Below are 15,300 nucleotides of genomic sequence, written 5' to 3' on the forward strand. Positions count from 1 at the left end.
TGCAGGACCCCTTGCAAGGCTCTGAAGTTCAGCTGTGGAAGGGTAAGACAACTGAGCTACCATGTACCACCTGCTGATGGAAAAACCCACGTGGAGGTAGTCAGAATCACAGTCTTGTTGCAAGTAGCAATTTACTTTTAGCTGAAATTATATTACTTTAGATTAATGTTTTTAATTTGAATTTTATTGGTTTTGTAGACTTCTGTAAGAATTAATTTGTTTTGATTTTATGGAGCTATAAGTATAAGGAGTACATACCTGATTTTATGTTCACACATATTTAAGTCACATAATAAAACTGATTTAGGAAAAACAGTGGGGGGGTATAGATGAGACTCTTTTTCCTTTAATGGCACTCTGCATATTACAGTTTTCCATTTTGAAAAAGACTGGTTTGGAAAACTGTAAGCTTCCCTAACAACTGCTCTCCTTGATTTGGAGCAGTGGAAAGAGCATTTACCAATTATGGACAATGTCACTTGGGATGCTTCTGTCACCTTGGCCCTGGTTCTTGCTTTACTGCACCAACCTACCTTTAGTTCCTGAGTTGTATTTTCAATGCCATAGAGAATTCTATACGGAGCAGGCAGTGGGCCCGTAAGGTTGATGCTCATGGCCATCTGCTCCAGGCGAGCCAGGTCACCGAGAAGCAGGCCTGTGCATTCATCTCCACAAACTGAAAGGGAAACAACAAAGAATATTTACTTCTGCTAAACATGCCAACCAGATGTTCAAAGATTTCAACAATGAAATAATTTATGGTCCAAGCATAATTCTGTGAAAAAAAGTAGTACTCATCTCAGATAATTAGTGCTATTGAATGAATGGCCTTTGAGAAAAGATGAGAATAATAACAATGGAGTAGATACACCTGCCACCCAGAATGAGAAATACAGAGGATGAACTACATATAGGGACCAAAAGGAGGACCAAATAGACTTTTAGGGAAAAGAAACATATTGCAAAAGTAGTAAAGAAAAGGTGAAACACCGAATATAAAATTATAAAACACTCCAAAGACCCCATAGGAACAATCTAGAGGAAATCTGTAGCTAGTGAATAAAACATACTGCAGTGTATCCAAATTGTTCTATGTATAAAAATGTGCAGTGCTACACTCAGGCAAGTTGTCCTGCATGTGCTTCATGCATTACATATTGAAAACAATGGAAATTATTTGATTACATATTAAACAGAATTATTTTTAAAGTCAAAAGAAATCTTCTTTTTATAATGTTTTTACCTTGTCTTGATAGTTATTTATTTACTTATTTGTTTGCCAACTCTTCCTCTGTGGCTAACCTCAACACTTTTTCATCCATGGTTAGATACACCCATAAATCCTCACCTTGATGATTAACCTTATCCAGTCTTGTAGTTAAATAATGGTTAAGGGTCAGGAAAGTGTTATCTTTTAAGTAGCCAAGAGTGCTAATATTGTACTTACAATCTTTTCAGTGATCAGAAAGAGGAACTTTTCAAATTTTGGGGTAGAGTTGGTAGAGAGAAAAATGGATTTTTAAATCTCTTCATTATCAAATTAATTTTACATAGAGTACAATTTCTAAAATTAACATGTATTGATATTTTGGGAGGATTTTCAATTATATATATTTCACTCGGCACTTTCTAGTTTTACTTTGCAGAGTAATGAGGTGTCTCATCATGCAAAGAAACATGTATTACCATGCTGATGAAATAGATAAATTCATGTATACAGTTACAATCTCTAACTTCCATTCTGCAGATGGAGATACCAAGACTAAACATATTAGAGGAGAGGAAAATACCTAACATGGAAAATACTGAGATCTGGAGCAGTGCTGGATCATGCCCCAAACTGGCAAGAATTCAATTAGTTCTCTAAATAGTACTCCCCTGAGTGGCTTAATGGAGAGAAAACCATTAGCAGAAGCTTGTAAACAAAGAGAAGTAGTATAGAGGGTGATTTTTTGATAGGACAGCAGTTAGAGGTGAGTTACAATATCTTTTCACAGGGATTAAATTGCCTCAGCATGACTTTTGATAAATCAGCTCCTTGCAGGTGACATGGAAACCATGGAGTGTCATCTGCAGGGGCTCTGCAAGCTCCCAATCCTTGACAAGTGGAGTGAACAAAAGCTTTAGGGACGGGGACAGAAGACTGGAAATGGAGCTGTGTCTCTTCTAATTTTTTTAATAGGTCAACTATAAGCACACATAATAGTGGGATTCAATGCTATGTATTTGTATACATGCACACAGTATAACAACATAATTTGGTCAATTTCATTCCTAGTACCTGTGTCTCTCTCATCCCCCTAACTAGAATGGAAGAATTTGCGCATTATGGAAGCTAAACAAAAGGAAGAGAACATTGTGGCTTCAGTGCAAGCTTCAACAGCTTAATCATGAAATGATTATAGAAACACAACACAAGACACAATTAAGTGCCAAACTGACCATGCCTAAACATCTAGATACACAGTCTGGTTCTCCAACTTCAGTAGGCCTTAGAGTCACCCAAGGGATTTTCTGAAATTCCATGGGACTTGGAATGCCCCAGGTTTCTGATTCAGGAGGTGACTGTATTTCCTGGTGTCTGATTCTTGGGCTGAGCTTGTGCTTTCCTAACAAGTTCCTGAACATCTATACTGCTGGTCTGTGCACCATGCTGTGATGCATTCTGCAGATGGAGATACCAAAACTATACACATTAGAGGAGAGGAAAATACCTAACATGAAAAATACTGAGATTTGGAACAGTTCTGGATCATGTCCCAAACTGGCAAGAATATATACTGCTGGTCTGTGCACCATGCTGTGAGGAGCTACCAGACTAGTAGTCTTGTCACTGCCTGGGAGCTCCTTAGAAATGCATAGTCTTGGGCTCTACCCCAGATCTTGTAAACCTCAGACTGCATTTGAGAAAGACTCCATGTGAAAAAAAGTCTGAAAAGCTCTGCTGGAGATCAGTGGTTCTCAGATTTGGCTGCACATTAGAATCACATGGGGATTTATAAAAACACAGATCCTGGGTCCTTCCCCTGCCTGCCGGATGGTAAATGGTAGGGATGCTCAATGCTAAAGTAGGTAAGGATGTGGACGAGGTCATTTTCTTGTGGTGTCCTCTACCTAGGGCACTTCAACCTCATCCACTTGTTTTTTGGGTATACAGGTCAAATGTTCAAGTGTTACTTGCTCAGGGGGAAGGTCCTGATGACTTTGAAGTTACCTTTACTTGAATTACTCCCCAGTCACCTCTGAATTCCCTGTTTTATTATCTTAGTCCTCATATTTGCACTGGCTATCTTAGTTTGTTGTTTGCATATTATATATTGTTTCTCCCTCACTTACAAGAGACCTTAAACACTTTGTTCACTGTACCAAGAAAGTGTCTTGAACATGGTAAACATTCAATAAATACTTGTGTATTAATATCTTTGTGAATAAAGAGCAAGAAAAGAATGGCTGAGGATGGCATGTACACAAGTTCATGAGAGTGTGAGATTAGGGGCAGAATGTTCAAGTCAGAGAGGGGAATGCTATTGGTCGAACAGGAGGCTTCTGAATGTGAGAGTGACATGTTTGATAGGAAATGGGAAACCATGCCGATTGCAAGGGACAGAGAAACAATATTCAAACAATCATCATAGAAAGAAAACTGTTGTGATTTAAGGACATGAGACCACCTGAAATCAGGGATGACTATTGTGGTGGCTGCACTGGGGCATCATAATTGAGTGATGACCCAGGAAATAGATACTGCATGTAGGGACTGAGAAGAAAAAATAGGTCCAAAAGACCACCAGGAAAGAAAGAGCACCTCTAGGTCACTGACTGGATCAAGGGGATGTTGATTTCTGTAGTAGGTTAAAAATGATTACATCCTTTCTGCTGCACCTGTGAAGAGGTAAGTTTACTTCTCTTCCCTCAAATCTACATTGGCTTTGTAATACACTCTGATCAACAGAATGAGACACAGGGATCGTTTTTGACTTTTGAGCCTTAGTCTCAAGGTGTTAGTGGTTTTTGCTTTCATACTCTTGGAAACTTGTTACCTCGAGGACAACCCTAGGCAACCGTAAGGATGACAGGAAACAGAGAGGGGCATGCCCAACTTGCCACCAGTGGAGTCCCCACCCTGTGATTAGGGCCATCCAGACACCACCAGACATGGCAACAACAGCCCTGTCTTACTGACCCCAACCCAAATTGTCAACCTACAGAATCATGAGGCTATACTGTATATAGTTGAAATACTACATTTCCGATATCAATACACACCCCTAAGTTTTGCCACTATGATTCAGAGCATGGATTCCAACTGAGAGACTTTTAAGTTGCAATTCACAAGTTAAAAACAAGCATTTGTAACAATGCTTCATATTATTAAGAATAATTAAGAATATGAATTTTTCCTTTCCATATATCCCAAACAAGTTCTATTTATTTCTAGCGAGGCTGTAGTTTTGGAAGACAATCCCAGAATATAAGCAAGTAATTTGCTCTTTTCAGTTTCAAGATTCTGAAAGATATTTGATAACATGATATCTCACCATGCTTTTTAGGGTGGAATGTTCTTCAGGAATCCTGTGGTAGTCCTGTCTCTGATTTATTTATGATGTATAACTTATCTATTTCCAAGAAGGAATTGAGTTGCCTTGTTGATGATGATATGGCTACAGGCTCCTTACTGGATGATTCTAGAAATTTCCAGGGAAAGTACCCACAGTTTTCTCAGTTTTTATTTCATATAAGAATAAACCAGGGACTGGAATGGAAAACTAGATCTGATTTCCTGTGATATACTATACAGTAAATGGCTGAGCTAGAATGCCAAGAGGCATGATGAATACTGATTTTGCTCTCATTTATTCTACACCCTGCCCATCTGTTTTTGTTCCTCATCTTCAGTTGCTGAAATGAAAATGTATTTAATTGCTCTTTCAAGGACTCATACATTCCATTTCATGTCTCTGTGTGCAAAGGTCTATTATTATCCCCACGTCCTATGGTCTTTGTGTTTGCTTTTGGGGGAACAAAGTACAAGCACATTTTCATAAGTGAAAGGTAAATTTTATAGTATGCTCCAAGTAATATACTAACATCTATCTCAATGGGCAGAAAGATTATGAAAATGATAGCCATGGGGATTTTTTCAAGGCTTCTGTACAAGTCTAGCTTATTCAGTTATAAGATAAACACACCAGGAATTATGCCCTTTGCATAATGGTTTGCTGTTTTATCCTGACACAAAATATTTCACATATACCACGAGTTACTTTTCTTTGCCCTCAAAAGTCTGAAGTGTCTGGCAACAGACACTGGAAATGGGATGCGATTTAAAAATGAATTTAACTCACTATGATAGGAAGATCTGAAGAGTGTACAGAGATGAGGAATATTCACATTCTGTAAACAACTGCTCTTTGATAAAGGTACAGTGTAAATTAACACCTGTCCCATAATCAGGACCCCAAAAACCTCAACAAACAATGTTCTTAATTCAGCAATACGGAAAGGTTATAAAGTGAGATCCTGCCTAAAATGCATGAGAGCAAAAGCAAATATTTCAAGACTATGATTATATTTTACATGACTAAATGTTTCCCAGGCTTTGCCTATAAAAGTGTCAGAATAAATTTGTGTCTAATATTAACAAATGCAGTACTAAATTCAGATCGTTATAGCTGGGCACATGTAAGGGGCAAATCATGCAGCCAATATTACAGATCTTTCTGTTAGCAATTAGTACAAAATATAGCATTTCTACCACAGTCCCCCATGCATAATAATGACTGTCTTACTGTCACAAAAAATTCACAAACGCATTCATGCCAAAGAAGCTGAGGCTGAAATGAGTACACTGAGCATTCTACAAAAGGCTAAGCCTCTTAACCAATTTTAGATAAAGATATATAAATTATCTGTTCTAGTCAACTAAGAATAATGGAGTAAATATACATTTTTCATAAAAGATAAAATTTGTGTGTTAGTTTGCATATTTTAAATTAATCCTCCTAGAATGACATTGATAGTTCCCTGGGTTTGGATTCTGTATTTCTCTCTTTTCCTTGACTGCTTCAAGAATAAAATTTTAGATCAACATATATTTAGGGTATATTAAAATGGATCCAGTTATTTTATATTATTTATAAATAAATGTATAAAAATTTGGTTTAGACTCATTAAGAAGATTTTTTATCTGTTAGCTCTTTGACTAGAGAAAAAGGCAATCTGTAGGTTTTAACTGAGACTGATAAATCTGTTTGTATACCAAATTGTAAAATATACATATATATATAATGTAAAACCTAAATCAAATTCTCTATATAAAAGTATGAAAAATGAATCAAACATAGTTGAGGGATAGTATAACTTTTCAAAAACCAAATGAAAATTTTGAAATTTGAGAGTACTATAAATAATATTGAGATAATAGCTTTTATCTACACAATATTTACTACATGACAGGCAATGTATCATGTTTTGCTATCCGTCTCATCTAATGTTCATAGCAGTTCTAGGAAGTAAGTACTATTAATATCCTTGTTTTATAGATGAGAAAAGTGGTCACAATTAGGGTGTTTAATGAATCTATAAATAATGCATGTACAGAATTTAAAGAAAAGAGAAATGTAAAAAAAAAGTGATTTTCTGTGACTTGAATAATCCAGAATTAGAGATGATTACATTAAACTAGATTTCGGCCTACATGAAGGAGAATATTGTATCAGAAGTAGATGAGCTACACAAAACATCATGTCTTTGCAAAAAACGGCTGCAAAATAACAATGGATTTATAAACATCTATGATTCTTAGACATTTCATATGCCTGTATGTAGTATTCTATTTCTTTTTACAGATGTTAAAATGAGGTTTAGAACAGTTAGCTAATTTGATGTCACACATCTTTTATGGATGGGCTACAAGTCAAAACTTCTATGCCATTTTATACAGCAAAGTTCCTTGCAATAGAGAATTGTCTGTTTGGTGGTGGGGGTGTGCCACAGAAGAGAGGAAGATTAGACTATCTTATAATATATCTAACTTTAAAATCAAGTGATTGTAATATTCTTTGAGGTCAATAAAGCTTTTGGGCCTAGCCAGAATGGAAATCAATAAAGAATTCACTTTATTCTTAAAAGCTTGACTGAAAAAAAAAAAAAAAAAAAAAAAAAAGGAATGGTGATCATGCTTCTCTATATGTCAATATGTCAATTCAACATGCAACTCCTTAATCTGGTAACAGAACAGTTTGCTCAGTGTGGTATATAAACCACTGAGACTTTCCCTTGACGACTAGATTCTTATTCAGAATCAGAGTGACAGTTACTGTTCCACACATTGGTACCTGGGACCTGTGCTAAGAAGGTTGATGGCAAGAAATTCAAGTATTTTTTACTAATGAAACACATGAGTAGAAGGTACAAAAAAAGGGAAATAGAAATGGTTTTAATAGATTACCAACATCTGAATTTGAACAGCATGCCATGGTTCAGAGTTCTAAAAAGCTCTAGTAGAAACATTGATACTTGAACAGGAACTTGGGCACTAACGTGGGGTAGAGATGGGATGATCTTTAGAGAGCTAGATGGAGGGCAATCACATGCAAAATCATAATTGCTAAATTGCCTTTGGAGATCAATTGATTTTTTTCACATCTTTTAAAACAAAACAAAACAAAAATCCTGTTTTCTTTACAATGGTAACAATATTCTACTCTTTTGATCCTACTTCTCTGCATAGAAAACAATAACTCAATATTAATCATGTTTGATTATATTGGATCAACAATGCTCAGTGATAATAAGGGCCTCTATATTATTATGATAATATCCTTGGTGGCAACTGGCTATTAAAAATGATAATCTTGATAAGTGTCTCTGAGGATCAGTATCAAGGACACTAAATGATGGATTTTAGATTAGCAAGCAAAGCATTATTGTATGCTATATTTTAAGTAAACTGTGAGTATAAATAATAAAATCTGATATATTCCAAATACTTTAATATGCAGTGATTAAAAATAGTATCCATTTGATATTTATTAAACGCTATTTTGAGCACTTTTTGTGGAATAACATCTTGCCAGTAGCTACTAATTTTATTTTTGGTTTTCTGGGAGATTTATCTATTTTACTATGCCACTCATAATCTATTTTAAGAATCACATGAGTTATTCTGTTAACTATGCATCTGAAGAAAATAGGACATGAACAAGTCCAAGTTTTAAGTTTCTCAAGACAAAAACTTTACTACTGAATAAATAATGACTTTCTTGCTCATTCTCAAATTTCAGAAGGGCAGGTAGTTGTTCTCACCTTATAAGATGATGTGTCAGTTATGAATGAGGGTTGAAAAGAGGAGGATGGATTTTTATAACTTAATTTACTAAGGAGAAATCCAATTTTGGGAAATCTAATCAAGTACCTACTCGGATTTCACTAACATATGTACATGAAGAACTCCTTGTAGAACTGTCCCCAAATAATTCCTACTTAAAAAATAAAAAAAGGCTCTGAAGTTAGTCTGGGCACCTGGCTAGTGTGTCTTTTCTCTTACAATGAGGAGTCTACTTGACAACCTTTGATGAATAAGCACTACTATAAATTTGTAGTCTTTTATAACTTAGTGGAAAGACTTCCAATGGTTAACAGAAAAGAAATATGACATTATTGGCCTTGGATAAATTTAGAATTTTTCATTATGTATCTGTAGTCCAATTTATTTTTATTTTCTATTCAGCTAAAATGGGTTGTAAGATGAGAAGAAATAAATGAATAAAAGAATGACTTCATTAATGCTGACTATATTGGGTAAACCATGTTAACTTTCTGCAATTTTGCATCAGGAACCAGCAGAGTGGTTAAAGAAAATAAGATTTGCAATACCACCTAGGTTCAAACAGTAGCTCTATCAAAAAGTCATGGTGAACCTTTAGCAAGTGATTTGTATTGGTCAGTTTTCCATTATTATAATGAAATATCTGAGATAATCAACATATGAAGAGACAAGGTTTATCCAGGCTCACAGTTTTGGAGTTTCCAGTACAAGATTAGTGTACCCATTGCTTTGGGCCTCTGGGAGACATGTCAGATGGCAAAGGCTGAGAGTGGTTGGTGGAGCAACTAGCTCACCCATGGTAGGGAGAAAAAGAGAAGAAGGGGTTAGGGTTCCACAGCCTCCTTTGAGGGCAAGCCCCCAGTCACCTAAGTCTCATAAATCTCCATCTCCTTATTGTTCAACTACTTCTCAACAGAGCCACCCTCGGGACCAATCCTTCAACACATTGACCTTTGGGGAACACTTATCCAAACCATAACCTGGCTTAAACTCAAACTTAAATTCAATTTTCTTATCCCACAATGGTGATAATAAGGTCTAGAGATATTGCAAGAATTAAAAGAGCTGCATATGACATGATTAATATGGCACCTGGCAAAATGTCAGCTGTCAAAGTGAGCCTTTAAAAAATTGTGATTATGATGATCCTATTTGTGGTAAAGGGGATTCTTTGGAGAATGCCTGGAACCAGCAGGTAGATATTGTTTAGTTAAGGCCAGGGGCTACTCTGCTTGGTGGAGCTGATCTCCTTGGTGTGACTGGATTTGACTTCCTACCTGTGAGACACTGAGGTCTAAATACTTTCCAAGATGGACAGAGACTATTTGTGTAAATTCATCATAGTAATGGAAACCTCACACAAAAAAGGCCTACATCCCATAGGAAATTCCATGTTGGATCTGGCAAAATCCTAGTTTGCTCACGACCAATTGGCCTTGGTGGTAATCAGTCTCTCTGGGAAAGCTGGGTGGTCAAAGGAAGCTCTTCTATTATTTTTGTATTTGTTCTGTGTTGTCCAGTCTCTTCAGCAGAATTTTATATCTTTTGTTATATAAGAGTTTAATCTAACTTTATGGTGAGTATGCAGATTCTTTCTACCAATATGCAGTTGCATACTGCAATAATGCCATAATGTATAATGCATAATGCAATGAACATGCCTAGGTCATTTATTGTGCACCTAAAAAAACCCACAAACCCTTAGTATAGGTCAATTTAAAGGGTGTTTCCTAGAGGATTAACTAAAGAGAACAAATTCAAGTCTTCTACAATACATGCTACACCATCTTATGTGAGTGCTTGTTTTTGTACTAGGAGAGGCATTTCATTTTCCACTGTCAGCTCAACATTAAGAACCAGCCCCACAATCACTTCTCTTGCTACACATCTCTGCTGTTGCCCTCACCAGGTTCCCTCCCCCAGCTCACACCCCTGGGCCTCATATAATCCCAAGATGATCACATGTGATAAAACAGGCCCTGCAGATCTGACAAGCCAGCAGAATCTGTGTTTTGGTCCCTTGATCTAATTTAGCTTGAGGATGTAGAAATATCTTACAAAGAGAATTGAGAATAAGTCAGAGTTTTGTCCTCACTTGTACCTAGTTTTGTTAAGTCATTTCAAAAGTAAGTGTAGAAACTGAGTCCTGGGAAAGACTAAGGTAATAGAACAATGGTACATTTTTCTAAAACTGAAGAAATTCTAAAAGATGGGGAAGGACAGTCTAAAGATATTCTGTGACTCAACTCTTAGTGTTCACCTAATGAAGAGTGAAGAGGAAACATTCTACAAATCAGTGGAAATCACCAAAGCTTAAGGAAGGTAGTGTAGGGTTTGATATAAAATCAACCCTGTAATTTAACATTTTTGTAGAAGAAAAATCATGAATTAATCAAGAGGAATTAATATTCCAGAAGAATATTAAAATTTCCAGGGTATGGCAACTGAAGTGAATACCATGTATAGCAGGTGCAAATGGATTTCCCTGTAGGATAAGAATAACACAGGCGAACATTGTAAGGTTGTGTGACTTTGTAACTGGAAGATTGGCACTTTTGTTAATATCCAATGGGACATCTGGAGACTAGAAAATTCACATGTGATGGGAATAAGTTTTTTTAGGATTAATTTACTAAAAATGCAAATAAGGTGTCTATCATTAATAGAAAAAACTTGAAGTCATTGTTGATAGGCAGAATGCCAATTCTCTTTCAAATACATGTTCAGAAAAATAATTTCATTATTTTATCTTTCCTAGATTTTAATGTGATATTTATCTTAGGAGTACTTACATATTATTGAGTTAATTATATTCATACTAATAATTCAACCTGAAAATAATAAAGAATATTTAGTAGTATACTTTTTAATTATAATTAGAATATGTCATTATACTTGGAAAGAGTGAATATGTATATACCAATAATTGGATATGATAATATTAATGCATATGATTATACTACATTTAATCTCTTCCCTCCTGTCCACTTTCACATTAATTTTTACTTGAAATGTAATACATTTTCATTAAAAGTAGTTGAAATACAAAGAAAATATTTAAAAGCCTATCTTCCTAAACACAACTAGTCTTAAATTATTGGCTTATTTTTAAATCCAGCCTTAGCTTTTGAGGTAACTCTTATAAAACCAGAACACAAACAAAAATTTTTCTAATTAAAATGCTATTAATACAAAGACACATGTAAGATGTTAAAACAAGAAATATTGGCATGCATAAATGAATTTAAAAAGGCAAATATTGAAATAAAATGTGTTGGAACAAATTTCCTTAAGGAAAGGTATATCACAGTACAATGTTCCCCTTAAAATTTTTAAAATAACCTATTTTAGATTTGAATTTTGAGAGAATCCAAGAAACTATATTTAACTACTCATTTCAATGTATTTCAATATGGCACCACTAAATCCAGAATCAGTTTAAAGAAGGAAAGGGGAGGTGGGAGAAAGAGGGAAAGAGAGACAGAGAGAGAGAGCGCAAGCAAACTGCTCTCCATTTATTGTATATATGAGTAAAAATATTTAAATACTTGAGTTCATGCTTCCAGGTTTTGTAGCTCAAGACAAACTTACAAAGCAATATGCCTACAAATTTCTGTAAAAGCTGGGAAAAGAAAAATCAAGGCTTAAAGTACCTAACCAATTACAAATTCAGGAGGATTCTAAAAAATTTAATATACTCAGATCTTTAATCTGTCACAAAGTTAATGCCAACTTTAGGAAAAACTGTAAACCCCGAGATGAACAAAAATAAATAAATAAACAAAATTTGCCTCCAGGAGCTCTGTTGTGGGTCTTCAATAAAAGGAATGAAGCATGCTGGGGATTTTCTCAGCTGTTCTTGGCTCAGCAGGATGGAGACAAAACCAGCAGGCCCAAAGCAGAAGGTGGATAGACAGTATCAGAAGGAATGGAGAGGAGCACTTGCTATTGCAAACCAGAAAAATAGTCCATCTTTCCCATTGGAAATGAGACAGAAGGGAAAGCCAGACTCCCGTTGCTAAACACTTAGTTAGTGTACGTACAAACACACTCCGTGCCCTCGCGTGCATGCCAGTGCTTGCAGCCGTCACACTTCCTTCCCGTGGCTCCAGGGCGACATGTGCAGAGTCCTGTGACTGGGTCACAGGGGACAGGCAGTGAGCCATAGGGGTCACACTCACATTCTTGGCAGGAACCTCCCGGGCTTCTTGGACTGCCAGTGTAGCCAGGGGCACACCTGGATTTAAACAGTGACAAAGCAAAGGTTAATGGCAAGTCACATCTCTAAATCGCTTTGTGTGTTGTGTTTGTGTGTGTGGTGTGTGAGTGTATGTGTGTATGTGTGTCTGTCTATGTGCTTTGTTTTTAAACTGAGTAAAATTGGCATCAAGAGTCTGTAGATCAGAGTCTATAGAGAGCCAGATAGAACATTTTATGCTTTATAAGCCAAGAGATGAAGTCAAATTTATGAAATGAGAAAGAAAATTTTAAAGTTTCTTGTCATTGTTGATAGAATTCAAAACATGTTAATAACAACCATAATAATAGTAGAAATTATTTTGTAATACCAATATACTAAAGAGAAGAGAATTAATTATTAATAGAAGTTTTTGAGGTATTAAATTTTACTTAAATAGAGTTTGGATTTAGCGCTTTTATATCACTAGATGATTGTAAATGTTTACCTATAGCAATGGTTCTTGGATTAAATGTCACACAGAACCAGGCAAGGGCTGCATTTTGCCTACCACAGCTCTAGTTCATAAACTTTTATTAAAGGTCTCTTTTTTTAAAATTAGAGATTAATAAAATTATGTATTGACTCTAGGCTTAACCATTCTTCTGCATCTTAAATATCAAAATGACCAAACAATACAATCCATTAATTTTACTAATGAGGAAAAAGAGGCAAGTTGAAAGGCAATAAACAACTTGGATTTTATATTTAATGCTACTGGTGTTTCTTTTTTTACCACACCTTTTTCAGGATGAATTACTTATTGTGTATCTGGGAAAGTGGGTTCATATTATGTAAATAAAACATATAGCACTGACATGAGAAATTAAAAAGGAAATCAGAGAGGGTGAACCCCAAATGGCATCCATCCATCAGCTCTTCCCCCAATCCAAGCATCCATTCACCTGAGTATATACCACCATGCACTGTGATACTGCAGCTTTACAAGATGCTAGCAAGGTCATAGTTTCTGCTTTGCCCAGGACAATCTCAAATTACCTCTTGTCCTGGCTAAATTATTAAAAACATTTCCAGTTCCTCTTTAGAGTATCCCTGATGGGACAATAAATTATATATATGGTCAGTGTAAATATAATCAACAGTAAGAATTTTTTTTCTTTTCTTTTTTTTTTTTGTACTGGAAATTGAACCTAACCCCTAAGCAACATTCTCAGACCTTTTTATATTTTATTTTGAGAGAGTCTCACTCAAAAGTCAGAATTTTTGTTCAACATGTAAGCACGAGAAGTTCAAAGATAATAGGGGGTTGGAGCCAAAGTTTTGAATACTGATTAGATAATTCTAGACATCTTTAGCAGCTTGGGTCTGTGGAAATTTAAATGGCTGATTCTGAAAGTTCATTCATCCTGTGCTAGTTAGAGAAGGTGAAGCATAAACTGTTTGTAATGCTAGGCTTTTAGACACTTATGTTTTTGATTGTTATTTTCTTTCCAATATAAGATTACAAATGCTTAGTAAAAATATTACTTAAATAAGCCCACTTAAATTATTTCCTAACATTTGCAGGTAAAATAATTGTATTCTAAGCAGATTCAGACTGAGTAAATCTTAAAGAATTAATAATAAGAGTAATGAAGATAAAGTTTGGGAGGAGTTTCTACATTACAGGGACACTCAAAAAATTTAGTCACTTTTAGAGCTAAGCTGAGTTCGAGCAGGCCGTAAGGTGATTTAAATGATTTAAGATGTTCTCAGAAGTAGAATGAGTTTACTTGGAAGGTTACAATAAAAATTTAACCAAGACCTTTGGTTTAATTTAGATGAGTAGAAGCAATTTTTCAGGGAAATATAACTGATCATTTATATGTTAGAGATGATAAATGCAAAGCTATAAAAACATTCAAGAATTGCGAAAACAATTCAAACCATTCATTTGATAGGGTATGATCCTGCTCATCTATATGCTGTATGAACTGTCAACTCTTATTGATTAAACATTAATGGATATTAGAAATGGATTTCTGTAATCACTCTGCTTTAAGCAGTACTTGTCATCATGGTATACCTTTCCAGTCTTTTTCTATACACATGCTTTTGTAGATAGTAGTGATTCCAATTTATACATGTAGCTATGCTATATAACATTTTTTTTCATAAATTATTGCAGATAGTCCTATTGGTGTCCAGGGATGCTTTTAGTCACCGTCCTGCTGGTGTTTACAAGGGCATTAACTAATAGCCTAAGCATCAATACTTAAAGCACACAGGCCAACAGAGAAAATATGTACCTTTATCTTCTATAGTTTACAAACAAATGACGTATGCATCTTCAAAATAAATGAAAATATTTTTGGATTCTATACCACAAGTTATTTAATTGTTGCTAATTTCTGTTGGCATGGAAATTGTGAATGTAGTGTTATACATATGCAAGTATGGGATACTGTTCTTAGAGTGAGCACATAGAGATTTCTATTTGGAACTCTTCTTAATGAGCTTATACAAACTGCATTGGAATTTACAAAAATTAAGTCTAATTATTTAATTACTTTCCTGTTATCATTATTAATACAACCATTTTTGGTTATATAAGATTCTTAAGTGAGTGATGATAAATATTTTTTAATACTAGCTTATCTTTTCAAAATCTTGATTTCAGGAGCTCCTAGGAGAAACCATCTAAGGAGTGGCTAAAGCAGGACACGGAAAAGAAAAAATCCAAACTAGGGTGTGATTTTAGTGATGTCCCTGTGTCACAGTGATTACACAGAGA

The 15,300-nt window shown here is 35.2% G+C and overlaps 1 protein-coding gene across 1 annotated transcript in view; it reads right to left on the bottom strand.

Annotated features, from left to right (window-relative positions):
• Positions 1-15,300, bottom strand: part of LAMA2 (laminin subunit alpha 2) — a 620,167-nt gene that overhangs the window by 146,034 nt on the left and 458,833 nt on the right. Inside the window, exons 32-33 of the mRNA XM_079148222.1 lie at positions 12,373-12,566; positions 534-676 (exon numbers count right to left, since the gene is read on the bottom strand). Of these exons, the coding sequence (XP_079004348.1) occupies positions 534-676; positions 12,373-12,566 (337 nt within the window). The remainder of the gene's footprint in view (positions 1-533; positions 677-12,372; positions 12,567-15,300) is intronic.

This window comes from Sciurus vulgaris (genome assembly GCF_902686455.1).
Source record: "Sciurus vulgaris genome assembly, chromosome: 7".
Lineage (NCBI taxonomy): Eukaryota > Metazoa > Chordata > Mammalia > Rodentia > Sciuridae > Sciurus > Sciurus vulgaris.